General features: G+C 37.1%; 1 protein-coding gene across 2 annotated transcripts in view; it reads right to left on the reverse strand.

Moving 5' to 3' along the window:
• The window catches only part of ZFAT (zinc finger and AT-hook domain containing), a 276,495-nt gene that overhangs the window by 146,532 nt on the left and 110,199 nt on the right, over positions 1-19,764 (reverse strand). For both annotated transcript variants that reach the window (XM_020997901.2, XM_078153759.1), the window contains exons 4-5: positions 6,035-6,223; positions 1,950-2,100 (exon numbers count right to left, since the gene is read on the reverse strand). In XM_020997901.2, coding sequence (XP_020853560.1) covers positions 1,950-2,100; positions 6,035-6,223 — 340 coding nt within the window. The remainder of the gene's footprint in view (positions 1-1,949; positions 2,101-6,034; positions 6,224-19,764) is intronic.

Raw genomic sequence — 19,764 nt, forward strand, 5'->3', positions numbered from 1 at the left:
AGAGAAGAGGCAGCAATGTTTTCCAAAAGGCTGGCTGAACCGGGTAGGGCCTAGTGAAGCTTTTTAAAGGATAGCCAAGACTTGGACATGTTTCTGTTTAATATGTTTTTTGTTAAATGGGATAAATTAACATATCTCATTTTCAACATGCAGCTCCCCTTTAAGAGCTGAGGAAATCCAGTTGTCTCTTATCTTTCTTTAGAGATGATAATAACTGTGGTAACTGTGATATCTGAATGAGTTCACACTGAAAGGAGTGCTGTGCAACAAACAACCTCTTCCATATCACACCGAGTGCATGTGCACTCACAAGCACACGCGAGCGCACACCCACACACACATATACACACACACAGTCCTTGAGTTTATGAATACAATTTCTCCATTAGAACTACTCTCCAGTTCCAGACCTGAAGTTAGTTCTAACAACAGCTACTTAGATTTGCCAACTAATAGCAGTGATGAACACATCCTTCCATTATACTCTGGTGGCAGTATGAGGAAAATGAAAATACCTAAGTAGTAGTGGCACACTTGCTCTCTTTTCACTCATTCCTACGGCTATTTTTAGTTCCTCTAGGAACTTAAATATGATGAAGTGGATACTAATAAGCATTGCTATTAATTTAATTGCCAGTGTTTACAATATGCTGTATCTACCTTAATTTTGAAATATATATTTTTGAAACTATCATACAACCATGTTTGACCAAAATGGGTTGTCTTATATTTAAATTTAAAATATTTAAATGTATCATGCTCAATAAATACCAGAGGGTATCATTCAAATGATGTAATTAAAATATCCAAATTTGAGTAAAAGTTATCAGTATGCCTAGATGTTAAACCCAAGGCTAATTTACAATATCTAATTTGGATCTCCCTCAAATGAACAAAGGTAACCAGGAGGCAATATGTTTTTTTTAGTACACGCAATAAGAACACCAAAGGAAGAAAACCTGGATTTGCTATTTAATAAATAAACAAATTATAAGACTTCCTCCCCAGTGTGAATCCAAATGGTCTTAGGAGAATCTTTGTTCTAATTTTCTCTATAATTACATGAATGCTTAGTAAAGCCCTCAGTGCAAAGGCATGCCATGTTTCCTAGCCAAAAGCAATGAATATGATGGTTATGCTAAACCATCTAAACTTGCTTTTCGTACCATCACAAGATGAGTTATAGTTCTGCATAAGAAAGAAGATATGAAGCACAACGAATAAATTATAAATTCCCTCACCTAATTAGTTAAGAGTATTGTGAAGTTACTAAATTATTGCCTGAGAAGCACTTTCTCATTTTCAACTGAACAATATTGAATAATGGTTGGTTCAATCTCAATTGCCAAAGTGACAAGCATTTATTATTAGTTCATATGAAACAAGATGCTCTACTTAATGGCACATGATATAATGGAACAGCCCACAAGACACAGGGAAGCACCAGCGTGGCTGTTGTTTTCATTTGTCTTTTCTTTCATCTGGTCAAAAATGTTTTCATAACTTAGGTGAGCAGATTTTCAAAGTCTACTTTAGTGGGTAAACGTCAGAGCTAAAGAATGAACACCAATTAACATCGACTGCAAGGAAGAATAACTAGAATCTTCACTAATTAGGGCCTTGCTTATATTTATTTTATTAAGGTTTATCACGTTTGTTTTAAATAATATGCTTCAAATTCATTAGTGATCAGTGCTCATAAGTAAATGATAATGCCTTAAAATTTTAAGCATATGTTTGTATTAACAACATGGGCTAAGGTTCAGCTAACACATTCAGTTGCTGACAGCTAAAGCATAAAGTCTCATTTAGACATATGATCATACTTTGCAAAGGTTTGTAAACAGAATGTTCAATAATTAATTTAACAATCCTTCTTCACTGCGAAGGACACTAGTCAGTGTTCAGTCTTTACTGGCAATTCACATGAACTAAGCACTCAGCATTACCTGCTTGATTTCATTGGCTGCTCATAGGGTGTTTGTTGAATGGCATATTCCTGGTACCCTCTCCGATGAGCTAGATCAGGGATGGTGGCCTTGGTATTGACTGCTTCTGTTTCTGGGGGCCCTGCTTCAACTGGGACAATCTTAGTGGCACCTAATATTGAAAAACAAATAATATCGCTTGACAAAACTGCACAACAAATGAATTTTGATCACACATAGTGCGAACTATCTTGCAGGAATTTTACTACTAGAGAGTAAATTATTACATGGGAATAAATTTCTTTACAATGTGATCTTCCATCAGGCCATTAACTTCCATTTAGCTCACATAATTGTGTTTATTCACAAAAGCAAGAGATTTTCAACTATTTCCCAAAAGGTTAACTCTTAAGATCTGAAGAAAGTGCTATCATTTTCCCTGTTCTAACAACAACAAAAACCACTGATATGGCTTGACAGGTATTATCAGGCCTGCACAACCTACAGCCCACAGGCCTTAAGTGGCCTGAAGGCACATCAAAGGATTTCGGGCGGCCGGCCCACAGGTTGTGCAGGCCTACATATTATAAATGAAAACTTACACTGATTTGAGTATCAGGAGACTTAGATTCCTATTCTATCTTGCCACCTGTAACCTTGGGCCCATCAGTTTACCTTCTGGGGTTCAGTGTCCTCATCTTTAAAATAAAGGGGTTAAACTGATGATATAATATAAGATTCTAAGTCCATCATGATTTTTTCATTTTGACACGTAATGATCTTTTACAATAATGGACATAAATAAAACATACAGAGATAAATTTATTCCATAAAAGGAGAATCTTAGGGACAGCTAGGTGGACTTAGTAGCAGAATCACTGCTGACCTACATGAATGGAGGGCACTTCCTCACAGGAAATTCTGGACAACAATAAAATCATAGGTTAAGAACAAAGGAAAAGAAATCAAAGAAATACTATTGGTTATTAATAGAACAATGGAATTGCTTACAAAAGGTGTGGTAATGCTAAAATTTTCCCTTATTTTCTGGACCTTGATTTTCTTGCAATAAATTATCTACACAACCCCCTCCTCTGATCTAGCATACTTTCCCTTTTCTAGACTCTTCCACGCTTAGAACTTCCTAAGGAAGGAAGGGGGGACAGAGAAGAAGACTGAAGGGAAGAAAAAAGAAAGAGAGGGAGGGAAGGAAGCAGGTATTTAAGTACCTACTATGTGCCAAGCACCAGCCTAGGCATTCTATAAATATTTTCTCATTTGATCCTTACAACAACCAAGGAAGGCAGATACTATTATTATCCCCATTTTATAGTTAAGGAAACTGAGACAAACAGGAATTAAGTGATTTGCCCAGGGTCTCACACTCTAGTAAGTTCCTGAAGCCAGATTTGAACTCAAGTTTTCCTGAATACAGGCCCTAGCTGCCTTCAAGATTCATGAAACTTTACTAATTGGTATCTTCCTACCTTTGGTGTTAGAAATGGAAAACAAAACAGAGGCACATAAGCAATATTCTACCTCTGCCTATAAAAACTGATTCCGCTCACTTTTTGTTGCTGTCCCTATAATTTGATGGCCCTAGGCTTCCCTTATGTTCCTTAAGGCTATGTACTTTTCTTTCTATACATTCTTGATGACCTCCTCAGCTCCCATGGTTTCCAATATCATCAACTTTATGCAGATGTCACACAGATCTATGGAGTCATCCCTAGTCTCTTCCCTGAGCTACAGTCCCACACATAACCAAGCACCTGCCTATTACACATTTCTAACTAAATGTCCTATAGGCATCTCAAACTCAATAAGTCCAATGGAGAACTCCTCATGTTTCCCTCAAAATGCACTCTACTTGCTCACACCCCTATTTCTTTTAAGGGCATTTCCATCCTTCCTGCCACCCAAGTTCACAACCCTGGAGTCATCCTATACTCCTCTATCTCCCTCACCTTATGTTGGATCAGTGGCCAAATCATACCACTTCTCCCTCCACAACATCTCTCAAAGGGATACTGTCCCAATGCAGGCTTTCAGGCCCTCTCATCTAGACTACTATGACAGGTTCTTAATTGGTCTCCCTGTCTAAGTCTCTCCTCTCTCTAAGCCATCCTTCACATGACTGCCAAAGTGATATTCCTAAAGCATGCTTTTATCCACGCCACTCCTCTGACAATAGTTTCCAGTGGCTATTACATCTAGGATCAAATATACTCTTCTGTTTGGCACTGAAAGCCCCTAACAGGCCTGTCCCAATCTACATTTCCTGCATTATTATGCATTATCCTCCTGCCTTCACAGAACCTTTGGTCCAGAGGAAAAAAAGTCTTCTTACTCATCCTTACACACATGACACTTTAGCCTCCTTCTCTGTGCATTTGCCCAGGCTGTTGCCCATGCCTGCTCTCTTAACTTCTATTTCTTGGGATCTCTAATTTCTTTTGCCACTTAAATCTACTGCTATATCCTACTTGAGGTTCTTCCAGCTCTCCTAGCTGCTACGGTCTCCCCCACTATTAACTTGCAATATTTTTTATTTAATTTGCATAAATTTATTGGGTTTATATTTATTTCTGTTCATGCTGCCTCTCCCCAAAGAACATTAAGTTCCTTGAGGACAAGGACTGTTTCAGCAATGTAAGAGCTTTCCACATAGTAGGCATTTAGTTGATTGAATGATCCCAGGGTTATGAATGGTCCATGGATAAGTGAGGGGTTAGTTCCTAGTTCCAGAGTGTTGGATTAGCATGGCACCCTAGTGGAGGAGATCCATGTACCACACTTACTCTATAAGGAATAGGAAGCTGATGTTGGATGTGCCAAAGTCAAGGAACAATCTCTCCACAGGCGCATCATTAAACCATCCCTACTTTATGGTTCCATGACCTAGACACTGTTGCACCAATGGCTGCTAAGATTGTATCCTTCCCTTCCTATCCCTGCCTCCTCACTTTGCTCCCACCCCAGGGTATCTTCTTAGGCCTGAAGCCTTCCCTTAAAAGTATTAAAATCTAGCAAATAAAAGCATTTTTCTTTTAACATCCCTGCTTTTAATAGCCTGACTCTTTTACACAGTCTCCTAAGTTCCAAAAAATTACCATGATGGATGAAGAAAACAGAAAAACAGTCTAGAATTTTCAGTTTCTAGAATAATACCACTAGGAATGTGGCAAGACAAGTTGGCTGACATAATTAATTTCTTTTCAGGCATTTAATTCTTATGTGGTATAATCAAAGGCCTGATGATCTTGGAATCGAAGAGCTGAGTTGGCAACATCACAGGGGACAAGTTACTTAACCTCTAAGATGCTCAGTTTCTTTATGGGTAAAATGGGTATAACAATGCTTCCACTACCTAGACTGCTCTAAGGAAAGTGTTTTATGAACCTTCTATAGAAATGTGAAAATGAAGCTTCTATATAAATGAAGGCTATTCTTATGTGAGGTTCTCTCCAGAGACTGGACTAAAATTTCAAGTATTTTTTTATTGTAGATAATAAACTACTACCATCAACACTAAAAATAGATTTTCATAAAGCTGTAGCTGTACTTAAAGTCATAGACTTTATTTCCTATTCTGTTTGATCAAAATCCCCTTGGCTGGTTAGAAAAATGTCTATTATTCTTAAGATCTAAACTACTATAAGCCATTTTCTACCTAAAAATCTCTTCTTGGAAAAGACTTTTTAAATATGGAATGAATATTTTTGCAACAGGTTTTCATTTTATGAGAACAGAAGGGGGGATAAAAAAGTTCCCAGAATATAAGAATCTGATGAACCTCTATTAAAAATATAGAGGTCAGATAAAAGGATAATGAGCTCAGGAAGAAGCTCCTAAAAAGAAAATCACAAGAAAACAACAGAGCAAATAGCATCTGCTGAATGGACTCATCACCTTTCAGGAGTGACAGAAATCACTTGAAGAAGTCAGAGGAAAAGAACCATCTGCCATCAGAGAAAAATTGGTTAAAAAGGAAATAACCCAGCAACCTCACTACACTGGACAGTAAGCACATTATAAAACATGATGTCTGTGGTACTCATTGCTAAAAGATTCTAGTTTTACCATTGACCCTTTGTCACAGTTACCTGGAATGGCTTCATGCGCTGTCAAAACCACACTTATAATGGGCTTTTTTGCTCCTGAAAGCTGCACTGTCTCCTTTCCTGTTGAGATTTTTTGGACTTTTTCTGCCTTCTGTGTCCGTGATCTTTTAGGTGCCTTTTCTCGCTCGTCTTCTTTCTCCTTCCTGTCAATTTCGACTTCAGAATCATTACCTAAGAAGCAAACACCAAAGATTCATAAATTATCCATTAATATATATATAAACACTTTTGTACCAATGACAGTATCACATTGTCTCAATCTTTTTTTTAAATATAAAGAGCAGCATACAGACCAAATTTTGGTCTGGAAGGGGAAGGAGAAGAGATACTGAATGAAATCATGGTAACACAAAAAACAAAAGACTAAATATACGTATATGTATGTATGCATACACACACAAACATATCCCTTGTTACTAGATTCTATGGAGCTCCATAACCTCATTGTATCTTTTTAAAAATTGTCATTACCATTAATAAGTATTCTATGTATGTAGCTTAGATAATTGGGGACTAAAAATTGTTTCAGGCAGCTAGCTAGGTGGCACAGTAGACAGAGTGCTGGGTCTGGAGTCAAGAAGACTCATCTTCCTGAGTTTAAATCTGGCTTCAGACACCATAGGGCAACTAGGTGGTGCAGAGGATAGAATGTCAGGCCTGATATTAGGAAGATTCATCTTTCTGAGTTCAAATCTGGCCTCAGACACTGACTAGCTGTGTGACCTTAGGCATGTCATTTAACCCTGTTTGCCTCAATTTCCTCATCTGTAAAATGAGCTGGAGAAGAAAATGTCAATCCAGCATCACTTCCAAGAAAACCTCAAATGGAGTCAACAAAGAGTCAGACATGACTAAAAAATGACTCATCAACAACAAAAACTGTTTATACAGTACAAAAAGACCCAGGGCCCTCATACTTTGTATTTACATCTTAGGAGAACACCAGGAAAATATGCCAAAAAATGTAAATTGTAACAGAAGAATATTTTTACCACAATTTTAAAATACCGGCTCAAATCAAGACTAGCTAGCTATATTTGACATAAGATTTCTAATATTGTTATTCCCTCCTCTCATGATGGGATTTTCTGGGCTTTCCCTTGAGAAGTCACTTATCAAAGTAAAAACAGCCTGGCTGAGGTGCTGGCATCCAAACAAAATTAAAAGAATCTGAGGAAAGCTTCCAGTGTGTTGAGAAAACCTTTCATGGAGAATTTGTCGTAATATCTGGGCAAGAAATGCACTGGATGGGAAGCTATAGAGGGGTTGTAATCTACTTCAGTAGAGGTAATACATATACAGATCCATCAAAATTCAGAAGTGAGGTAGCCAACGAGATTCTTAAATGTCAAGAAGAAAACTCTCTCCCCCTCTCTTTCATCTGAAATATTTCACATAAGAGTCATTTCCTGAGCTTTCTGGAGCAGTACTTGTAACTTGCATAAAGCATTATGTTATTTCAGAAGTGTTAAACATTAGCTGGTGCTCTGTACAGACTAAATATTTGCTGGATGAGTAAAAGGAATAAAGGAATGAGGAAAGGAATTATAGAAATCAGCAAGCAAAACCATTAGCAAAGATTCAAGTATTCAATTAGTCACAGAACCATAGGACTTCAGATTTAGAAAGGACCTCCAAGATTATCAAACTCAACCTACACCTTAACATACACTTTGTTTGCATCTCTATTACACAATTATCATGTATTATATTATTTATTTATGTATGCTATTCCCCTACTAGATATGTGAACTTCAGTGATTGCTAAAGTCCAAATAATCTCTACCATCAACTACATTCTTACATCCAGTTCATTCAACATTAATACATCTTCAATGTGAAGAGGTAACAAAGGCTACACTGTCAGAGCAATTAAGCAAGTTTTCTTCAAATTACATTTGGCTTTGAAAGACTTAACACTGAACAATGCGATGATTTTTCACAATTCCAGAGAACCAACGATGAAGCACGCTAACTGCCTCCTGTCAGGGAGGTAAAAAGCTAAATACGCAGAAAGAGCAACTCTGTTTGGACATAGACGGTATGGAATTGTTTCATTCTACTATGCTTATTTGTTAAAAGGGTTTTGTATTTTCTCTTGCTCTCTTTTTTGGTGTGTTTTAGAGTGGGTGAGATGGGATGTGGGCATAGAGAAAATAAATGTTCATTGAAAAAAATTAATTTAATTTTTAAAATTGCATTTTAAGGCATCTTAGTTTTCCATCCCTCCTACCTCAGTCTCCTTCTCTCCTTCCTCCTCCTTCAAGTTGTGAAGAGCTTTCTACATGGAAGTATCACAGAGTGGGTGAGCTAGGATTAGCTACTTCTCCTAGATGCTTGCCCTCTACAAAGCTGGCAAACATACTGTCTATCTCTTCAACCAAGTTACTAATAAAAATGCTGAAGAATGGAGGGCCAAGGAGAAATTCCTTGAGCATTCCACTAATATCAATATCAATGCATTATTGACTACTTTTTGAGTCAAATCATTCAACTAGTTCCAAATCTCCACCTTATGCACACAGATAGCACGGGAGCCTTTTTCAAGTGCTTCACTAAACATTGTCTACTTTTATTAGCAAGCACTGAACATGATCCTGAGAGAAGAGGAGAGAAAAGTTACCACTGTGAGTAAAAGGAAAGAATGGGCAAAGGGAAAGTTATGTAAAGAACCAAATCACAAAATTAAGAATTGGAAGGTATTTCAGATCTCATCTAATCCAGTCTCTACCAGACACATAAAACCCCTGACATGATATTGCATAAAGATCATGGAGTCTCTGAAGACTTCTATTGAACCTATATAACTACCTTCCCAGCATTCTACTTCTCTAGCCTATCTACATCCTTGTAACTTTTACCCATTAGTCATCATAATTCTCCTTCTGGGGCCAAAGAGAATAAGACTAAACCCCCCTCTGTATGACAACTCTTCCAAGAGTTAAAAGTAGCAATCATTAACCCCTATACATTCTCTTTTCCAAACCAAACATTCATAGTTCCATCAAGTTCCATCATTATATATCTTGATAAAGCATGATGAGCCTGATATAGCATAATAAGGCTCTGTACTACCCTGGTTCCCAGTCTAGACTATCAATCTCCTTACTTAAAATGTTACCCAAGAAACAGGCAAAATACTCTTCATGTGCTCTGTAATACATTGTCTGTCTTTAAATTGATTTGGCCAGGTCAGAGTACAATAAAATTTTCACTCCCTTCTTTCTGGACACTTTTTCTATTAGTCTAACTTTCAGATTGCTCCAACTTTCTGAAAGCATGTTATTCTGTTGACATATTATAGTCAATATAACTTTCCACATATGGAAGGCTTCAGCCGCAAGTTAGACAGTAAGATCCTGTGGTCCTCAGGCTGTAGCAGCAAAGGAGATGGTAATACCTCCTCTTTAATGTCATTTCAGCTGATAACATCATGTCAGTTTCTGATGTTGAACCATTTGACATTGGCAAGTTCTTTCTTTTCTGAGTCTTCAACAAATGGAGATGTTCCTGAAGGAGCAGTTTCAAGACTGCATCTCTACAGGGACTGTTTCCCAGGATAATGGTTTGAGGGCACTGAGCTAGAAGCAATGCTATTCTCAAAGTTCTTGGGTTCAGGATCCTGAGTCTTCTCCATCAGAAGATGGTAGTCAAGGAAGCACTAATGATGGCAGTTTGACTTGTCTGGCACATGCTGCCTTCCTGTCTCTTCCTTAGGGTACTTGCTGCTGGATTGCATGCTCTGAGGGTGGCAGTTCTTGTTTGGCAGATAGTGGGGATGGCTGGCTAGCTCTTCACAGGAATTGCTTCCTCAGATGAATGGTTATGAGGACTGGGCTTAGAGAAGGACTGATTGTTTGGAAGACAAAGTCACTCCCAGAGATCTATCCCATCTGCCTATTGGTGGTAGCTGGTCAGTTTTAGTTGTTGTCCTTCATTTTCAGAGGATCAAAATGACATCACTATGACAGAGTCAAGTTTTAGTGTGTACAACTGTGGCTGATCAAACCAATACAAGCCTGGAATATTCTACCACAGGTTGGACACAAATAGTCCTTGTGAACCTTTGGGGTAGATTCTCTAAGTTTGTGTATCTTCTGTTTCTCTTGAGCTACTTGAATTCTGCTTTGCTCATAGGGTACAATACCTTCTCTGATGAGGGCACACCATGCTGAGTGGTCCTATGCCAATGTCTCCCATGTCACACAATCAATCCCATAATTCTTAAGAGAGACCTTAAGAGTGTCCTTGTATCACTTCTTCTGACCACTAGGTGAATGCTTGCCCTGTGTGAGTTCTCCATAAAATAGTCTTTTTAGCAAGCTACATTTTTCATTCAAACAATGTGGCCAGCCTATCAGAGTAGTGGTCTCTGAAGCAGAGTTTGAAAGTTGGGCAATTTAGTTTGAGAAAGAATCTCAGTGTCTGGTATCTTATCCTGCCAGGTGATCTTTAGAATCTTCTTAAGACAATTCAAATGGAAGTGATTCAGTTTCCTGGAATGGTGCTAGCACATCGTCTGGGTTTCACAGGCATACAACAATGAGGTCAGCACAACCGCTCTGTAGATCTTCAGTCTGGTAGTCAGTCTGATACCTCTTCTCTCTCATACTTCCCTTCAGAGCTTCCCAAACACTGAGCTAGCTCTGGCAATGTGTGCATCAACCTCTTTATCAATATGTTCCCTGGAAAATACACCATGAAGGTAACTGAACTTATTCACAGCATTCAAAACTTCTCCATTTGCTGTAACCAATGGTTCCATATATGGATGGTGTGGTGGTGGCTGATGGAGCACTGTGTTTTCTTGGTGTTAATTGGTAGGCCAAAATTAGCACAAGCAGCACAGAATTGATCCATACTTTGTTGCATCTCAGTTTCAGAGGCTGCATTGAGTGCACAATCATCTGCAAGCAGAAAATCATGCACCAACACTCCTTCCACTTTGGTCTTGGCTTGTAGTCTTTTCAAGTTGAAGAATCAGTGAGGTAGCTGACCTTGATGCCATGTTCATCCTCATTCAAAGCATTTGACAACATGGCTGAAAACATCATGCTAAAAAGCATGGGAGCAAGCACACAGCCTTGTTTCACTCCATTGGTGACTGGGAAAGCACGAGAGCATTGTCCATGATCCAGAACCATGTCATCATGAAATTGACGTACAATGCTGATGAACTTCTCTGGCAACCAAATTTTGACATAACTTTCCATAGGCCCTCGTGACTGACAGTATCAAAGGCTTTGTCAGATCTACAAACTGTATGCAGACCTCTGTTCTGCTCTTGGCATTTCTCATGGAGCTGTTGGGCAGCAAGTACCATATCAATATCAACCGTTCCTTGGCCCTTTCTGAAGCCACTCTGGCTCTCAGATAGATGACCATCTTCCAGGTGAAGGATAAGCCTATTAAGGAGGACTCTGGCAAGAATCTTTCCAGCAATGATGAAGAGAGACGCCCCCCTGTGATTGTCATGGGAGAATCTATTTCCTTTACCTTTATAGAGATGGACAGTGGAGGCATCCTTGAACTCCTGGGGGATAATCTCCTCTTGCCATAAAACCTGGAAAATTTCAGTCAGCTTTTGTATGAGCAATAGACCTCCTACCTTTTAAATTTCAGCTGGAAAAGAATCAGCACTAGGTGCTTTGCCATATGAAAGGAGACTAACAGCATTCAAAACCTCTTCTTCAGTTGGAACTTCAGCTAGGGAGGGATTGACTTCAACTTGAGGTAAACAGTCAAGGGCTTCAGCATTGATTGATGATGGTCTGTTGAGAACACTATGGAAATGTTCAGCCCATCTTTCTAGGATCATGTCGTTATCACTAATCAGTGTGGCTCCATCAGCACTGAGTAGTTGAGATACACCATAGGTCTTTGGCCCTGGTGGAATGGGCAGATAAAAACAATTTGTTCCAAAGGCCATGAAGGCAGCTGAAGCAGAAGCTATGGAGCACTTAGAGCTTGGTTAAACACCAGAGATGCCAAGGTCATCCACTGCATCTTGAGCCATCACCAGTTGTCTTGATTCTGTCCTGCCACTGGACTGTGGTGACTGCAGGAGAGAGTGAGGACGATGACTTCATGAAACTCTGCCTCTCAAATCCAATTTACACACGAATCAAAGGACATCACCCATACTATTTTACCATTTTTACCTATCTCAAAGTCCTATGCCAACAGGCAAGTGACAAAGCAGCAGGTGCAGATACACTAGAAACTGTAGTCACAATCTCACACACAGGCAGCCCAGGCCATAGGGTCATTTCTCACTGGAAGCAAAAGTGGTATATGGCAGCTCCCTGGGTGTCTGAGCAGCCTTTTGAGGATCACACTCCTCACCTCCTGGTGTGAGGAAGGGGCTAGAAAAGGTGCCCTAAAAATTGTCTGCTTACCCAACCCTGGCCTGATTACCGTGGCAGGTGGGCAATCCCACTTTGCAGTCAAAACACGAAAAAAATGTACAAAAATGTCTACAAAGATGATTCCACTCACCATCGACACATGGAATATGCACACACTTATAGATAACATAAAATCCAGTAAGTCTGAAAGACAAACAGCTCTTGCTGCAAGAGAACTCAGCAGATGTCATGTCCAAATAGCAACCCTGAGTGAAACAAGCTAGCAAATGAAGATTAGCTTTACTGAAGTTGGAGCTAAATACACATTTTTCTGAAGTGGCCACAGTGAAGGGGAGCGCTGTGAAACTGGTGTAGGTTTTGCAATCAAAACTAACCTAGTCAACAAGCTTACATGCCAACCAAAAGAACTGAATGATAGGCTCATGACAATGCAATTGCCCTTACGAGAAAAGTCACACCACCATCATCAGTGCCTATGCTCCCACCATGACGAACCCTGATGAGATCAAAGAAAAATTTTATGAAGACCTGGAGACTCTTAACATCAATGTGCCAAAAGAGCTGGTCAATAGTTGTTGCTGGTAGTGAGAGCGGTGAACCCCTTTTTCCACAATGATCCCTCCCCTCAATGATGGCTGCGGGGGCTGGGGATGATAATAACAGCTACATCAGAAGGTTGTTATGAGGATCAAATAAAGAAGTACAGTGCTTTGCAGATCTTCAGGTGCTAAGTAAATGTTAATTATGATAGTTACTAACATATCTCTCTCAAGCCACATTTGTACAACTGGTTTTGTAAACTCAAATACAAGATTGTACATTTACACTTATTAAATTTCATCTTCTTAGATTTGGTCCATCGTTACAAACTATCAAGATATTTTTGAATGCCAGTTCTGTCACCCGATGAATTAATTATCACTATAAGCTTCATGTCATTTATAAATCTGAAAAACATGCCGTCTACAGCTTTATCTAAATAACTGATAAATGTGTTTTACAGATCTGAAAAATGAGATACTATGGCCAAGGAGGACCAGACAGGATAGAAGCATGTGTAATTGGAGATGAGTAAGAGATGGACTAGAAAATCTGAAGACAGTCTTTAGAAATTGTAGAACAGGCCACCAAAAATACATTTTGCCTATTTTACCATTCTACACAGATCAAACCCTATACATAAATATTCTAATAAATTCCCATGAGAAACAGGAATGAGTACATAAACCCTTAGAAAGTTAGGCTCGTTGAGAAAAATCTCTAGATGAGGCAAGTGAAAAACCTGGCTGACTGAGCAGACCTATCAAAAGAGGGATTCTAATTTTCTATGCTCTGTAAATATGTTTTCATGCTTTTTATAGGAAAAGCATTCAGGTATTCATTTTATATCTAAATGAAACTCTTTTATCACATTTTAAATGAATTTTAAAAGATGAGAGCTTTCTAGGTATTAAAAATATCTATAAAATAATATTAACTAGTCTGAATACTCAACACTAAGCTCATTAACATTATAATGAAATGGAAATCCAGCAGAATATTTCATATATAAGTGTGTGTGTATCTATATCTATATCTATCTATATATATATGAAAACATGGTACAAAACTAATATATTTCTTTTACACAGAATAGTTGTTCTATATGTACGAATAACATCCTCCAAGTGTATGTCTGTTACTTTTACATCTAGAAAATAGAGTAAAATGAAGAAGTCAGAATAGCTCTAACATTCTACGATTGCATATTTACAAGACAGTAAAGAACAGACAGAGATAATTTTAATACATTAGGGGTATTCCAAATAATGATTTTTTTAAAACTTTTCATTCACATAACTTTACTTTTTTACACCTTTTTTTTTAAAGAAGTTATTAAATGACAACCAACTGCGGAGGGAAAAAAAATCAACATATGACAATCTAATAGAAATTACTCATTCATATGTGGTTTCATCTTAAATACAGGTTTAATTTGATGTAAGTAAATATATACCTCGAAAGGATATATTTCAGAGTCTCATTATGTGGATCAGAGATGACTATAGATGTTCAAAAGCATAAGTTGTGGAAGTTTGTAACATATTTGAAAGGCTTCAGGTGTGCTCCAGGAAACAGACAGTAACAGCAATCTGAGGGCCAAACTAAGTACAGAAAGATTCAGCAGCAGCAGGCTTGGCTTTTTCACTTGGTTATAAATTCTCTGACCATTGCAACTCATTAAACAAAGAAAAATATAAAATAGTTCTCAGTCTTATGCAGCCCTAATAGATCTCTGCCAGTAGTAAAGTGGTAGAAAAGGAGGCAGGGGACACTAAATCACATATTTTCAGACTGTCTATAAGCATTAACTTAGTTGTCGGTACTGTGAATGCGAGGTCCTGTTCCAGTGACCAATAAGTGGGCATATACAGAAAGAACTGAATTCTATCAATCTTGACAGTCATGCTATTAAAAAAAAAAACAGAAAATAGGAGTTAAATTTAAATGAAAGGATGGCTCAGAGGTTCTCATTGGAGAAGTTAGTAAAAGAAATTTAAAAGTTGGTTTTACCACCCATCCAAAAGCAACAAGAAATTGTCCCACTTTGTGAGACAACTGATTCCTCTACAGTTCTCATGGTATTTCTGCAAAAAAAAAAGTACCATGAAAATAACTGCAATTTATGTGACAACATCTCCAACAGACAATAAAGAGGTAGAGAATTCTATACAAAGAGTTGGATAAGGTCTCCAAATTAAATCCACATATATATTTTATATACACTAACTTCAATAAACAGGTAAACATAGTTGAGCACAACAAAAATTATGTAGGGAAATACAATACAAAAATACATGGACATAGAATATGTCGAAATACAATCCAAAAATACATAGACATGTATACAACACAAAAATTGCATGCTTACAGAATCACAGAATGTTAGAGTTAGGAGCCTCAGTGACCATGTTTCCTAAGCCTTCTCTTCTCTTTCACAGACTAAACACTCCACATTCTATTATTAATTATTTATAATTATATATATATATATATATATATATACACACATATATTATAATAACTATTATAATTAAAATTAATACAAGGCAAGAAGAATAAAAATAAGAAAAAGTTATACCATACAATTATAACAACTTCAAGCTTATGTATTTAAGCATGTTATAAAGGTGGAAAATGGGGAGGAAGATAGGACATTGAGAATTTAAACTGATATATCTCAAATCCCATACAAACAGTCCAAAATTATGTGATTTAGTGTCCCCTGCTTCCTTTTCTACCACTTTACTACTGGCAGAGATCTATTACAGCTACACAGGACTGGGAACTAGTTTATGTTTTTCTTTGTTCATGAGTTACAATGGTGAAAGAATTTATAACCAAGTGAAAAAGCCAAGCCCACTGCTGATGAGCTTTCCTGTACTTAGTCTGGCCCTCAGATTGCTGTTACTGTATATTTCCTGGAGCACACCTGAAAAGAGCAAAAGAGCCTAAAAGCCAGCAGCAAAACTTGACTTATTTGTCAACAGAAGAGGCACAGAAATCAAGGGCAAAACCAGTTTAAAAGATATACTTGTTTGTAAAACATTATGGAAAATATCATGTAAAACATGACTTGCAAGATGGTGGACCAGTTGTTTCCAACACAGCTCCCCTAACCCAACAACCTCAAAACAAGAAAAAGTGTTGAATATACAGTAATTAAAGCTACATCAACAAGACCAGACAAAAATATACAAGGTAAAATTCTTTCAACATCATTCTATCAACCAAAACAGTTAAAGTTCTGACTTTTCCCACCACCTTCAATCTACTTTTGTATAGAAAAACCCAGTTCAAGCAACCAGAAGTCTGTGTTTTATACTCTATCCAGACCCATCAAGGCAATAACACAATTTGAATCTCACACAGTCCATAAGAGATGGAAAACATTGATCCTACTCAGACACACAATGTAAAGGGTTTGTAACTAAAGATGTATGTTGGTGACTGGGAGAAAGGGAGGTGGAACAGATGACATGGAAGACATGGCAAAAGGCAATGTAGAGCCAATTACAGGGGAAGGGACTTCTGCATCAAAGTGAAAGGGGACTAAAAACCAAGGTCAGACCTTTCTTATGGTGAAATTTATACAGGGGAGACACTCAGCCAGGCCCTCCACACCATTCAGGGACACCAAAAAACACTAAGCCTCAGGAGTTTATGCAGGAGAAATCTTGATCACTAGTGATGGAATAGAAGGGAGCCAAAGAGTGGAAAGCCTTAAACAATCTACTAGAAATACAAAAAAAAAAAAAGTTAGAGGAAAAAAATCCAAGAGAGAAGGCTTAGGTAAAACTATAACCCTAGCTAGCAAACAGAAAAGCTGAAAGTGAAATTCATAAAGAGAAAAGGGAAAATGAGTAAAATATTTTTAAAAGGCCAAAATATAATAAATACTTAAATATTATACTTCAAAAGAAAGCAAACAAGCAAAGTCCAAAACCTAATAACAAAAAGAATAAGACAATAAATCCTACAGATTCCTTAGAGATCATGTAACAACAGTAAACATTCTAGAATGATTCAAAAGAGACCTAAAACATTTTAAAGGGCATTAGAAGGAAAATTGGATTGGAAATCAGAGCTCTCAAAACAGAAACAAATAAAACAAAAAAACAAACTAGACAAATAGAGAAGATGAAAGAAGAATCTTCCTCAAAGTAACTGAGGCTCTAAAAGAGAATCACAAAACCAGAGCATGAAAATGCAGAAGTAGAAGACGATGTGGCAGAAAAGAAGAAAAAGACAATAATCTTGAAAAAATACTCGAATTTTCTGTTGGGCAAACAAACTGACCTTAAAAACAGGACAAAAAGAAATACTTTAAGATGAATACATTTTTCCCCCAAAAATGATAAACTGAAAATCAATCCATTAAAAAGATTTACCAAGTTATTACTTTGTGCCTGCTAGGCACCCAGTTTCGTTGTTAAAAAGTTTTAATGGTATCAAACTTAATGAGTCCTTTTGCCATTATTCTTAGTATTGACCTCAAAGAATCTAATCCTTCTTCCACAGGAAAGCATCACAAATACTTGAAACTTCTAATGTTTCTTTTGTTCAAATTAATTAATCAAATTAATCAAATTAATCTTCAGTTTTAATTAAATTTCATAAGGCAAGTTCCCCAATCCTCTGACCATCCTGGTGACTCTCTTTTGTTGTTATATATATGGAAATATTGGTGATTTGTGTGGTTTTATTTTATATGTTGCAACTTTGCAAAAGTTGTTAATTATTTCAACTAATTTTTTAGTTGATTTTCTAGGATTCTCAAAGTATACCATCATATCTGCAAAGAGGTTTGCTTCTTCACTGCCTATGATTATTCTTTCAACATCTTTTTCTTTTCTTATTGTTATAGCTTTGACTTCTAGTATAAGATAAAATAGTAATGGTGGTAATGGACATAATCCGTGGTTCATCCCTGACCTTACTGGGAAGAATTTTAATTTATCTCCATTACGGATGTTTCCTCTTTGTTCTAGATAGAAACTACTTATCACCTTAAGAAAGGATCTACTTATTCCTACACTTTCTAGTGTTTTTAACAAGAACGGGTGTTGCATTTTGTCAAAAAGCTTTTTCTATATCTATTGATATAATAATATAATTTTTTGTTAGTGATGCAGTCAATTATGCTATTGTTTTCCTAATATTAACCAACCTTAAATTCCTGATATAAATGCAGCCTGGTCATAATGTAAAATATTGCTATAATCTCCTTGCCAGCAATTTATTTAAAATTTTTGTACCAATATTCATTATGGAAATTAGTCTACAGTTTTCTATCTTGGTTCTCCCTGGTTTAGGTATCAAACCCATATTTGCGTCAAAGAAGGAATTTGGTAGGCCTCCCTTTTTTAGCTATTTTTCAAATAGTTTATATAGGACTGAAATTGATTGTTCCTTAAATGTTTGGCAAAATTCACTTGTATATCCACCTGATTCTGAGGATTTTTTTTCTTACGGAGTTCATTTATGACTTGTTCATGTTATCGATTTATTTATTTATTTATTTTCCTATTCATTGATTTATTTATTTGTTTGTTTGTTTGTTAGTGCAAAGTAAGGACTTAATAAATATTTATTCATTCATTCAATAATTCATAGTCCAAAGCCAAACAGGTAATAAGAGCAGAGCAAGGATTAGAACCTTGGTCTTCCTATTCCAAATCCAGTAATCTGTCTTCTCTATCACACTGCCTCTTCATGATGTATCTCCTTTGATTCTCAAAATATCCCTCTTCATGTTCCACTTGAGTCTTGTATTTGAAAGTCAAATTTTCTATTTCACTGAATATCCATTTTTTCTCCTGAAGGATTATACTCAGTTTTGCTGGGTAGGTGATTCTTGGTTGTAATCCTATCTCCTTTGCCCTCTGGTCCCTTAATGTAGAAGCTGCTAAATCTTGTGTTATCCTGATTGTGTTTCCACAGTACTTGAATTGTTTCTTTCTGGCTGCTTGTAATATTTTCTCCTTGACCTGGGAACTCTGGAATTTGGCTACAATATTCCTAGGAGTTTCCCTTGGGGTTCTTTTTCAGGAGGAGATAGGTGGATTCTTTCAATTTCTATTTTGCCCTCTGGTTCTAATATATCAGGGCAGTTTTCCTTGATAATTTCTTGAAAGATGATGTCTAGGCTCTTTTTTTGATCACGGCTTTCAGATACTCCAATAATTTTTAAATTATCTCTCCTGAATCTCTTTTCCAGGTCAGTTGTTTTTCCAATGAGGTATTTCACATTGTCTTCTAATTTGTCATTCTTTTGGATTTGTTTCACAGCATCTTCATTTCTCATAAAGCCACTAACTTCCAATTGCTCTATTCTAATTTTTAAGGAAGTATTTTTGTTTAGTAAGCTTTTGGACTTCCTTTTCAATGTGGCCAATCTTGCTTTTTAGGGCATTCTCCTCATTGGCTTTTTGGACCTCTTTTGCCATTTGGGTTAGGCTATTTTTAGCAAGCTGTTGACTTGTTTTTCATGATTTTCTTGCATCACTCTCATTTCTCTTCCCAATTTTTCCTCTACTTCTCTTACTTGCTTCTCAAAATTCTTTTTGATCTCTTCCCAGGCCTGAGACTGATTCATATTTTTCTTAGAGGCTTTGGATGTAGGAGCTTTGACTTTGTTGTCTTCTTCTGGTTGTAGGTTTTGATATTCTTTGTTACTAAAAAAAGATTCTATGGTTTGACACTTCTTGCAAGGCTTGCTCATGATTCCAGCCAATTACTTGAGTTACAATAAACTCTTTATTAAGGTAGAGGTCTGCTTCCAATGTAGAGAATGTACTGTCC

The sequence above is a fragment of the Phascolarctos cinereus genome, unplaced genomic scaffold, assembly GCF_003287225.1.
Source record: "Phascolarctos cinereus isolate Bilbo 61053 unplaced genomic scaffold, phaCin_HiC Scaffold_4;HRSCAF=312, whole genome shotgun sequence".
Lineage (NCBI taxonomy): Eukaryota > Metazoa > Chordata > Mammalia > Diprotodontia > Phascolarctidae > Phascolarctos > Phascolarctos cinereus.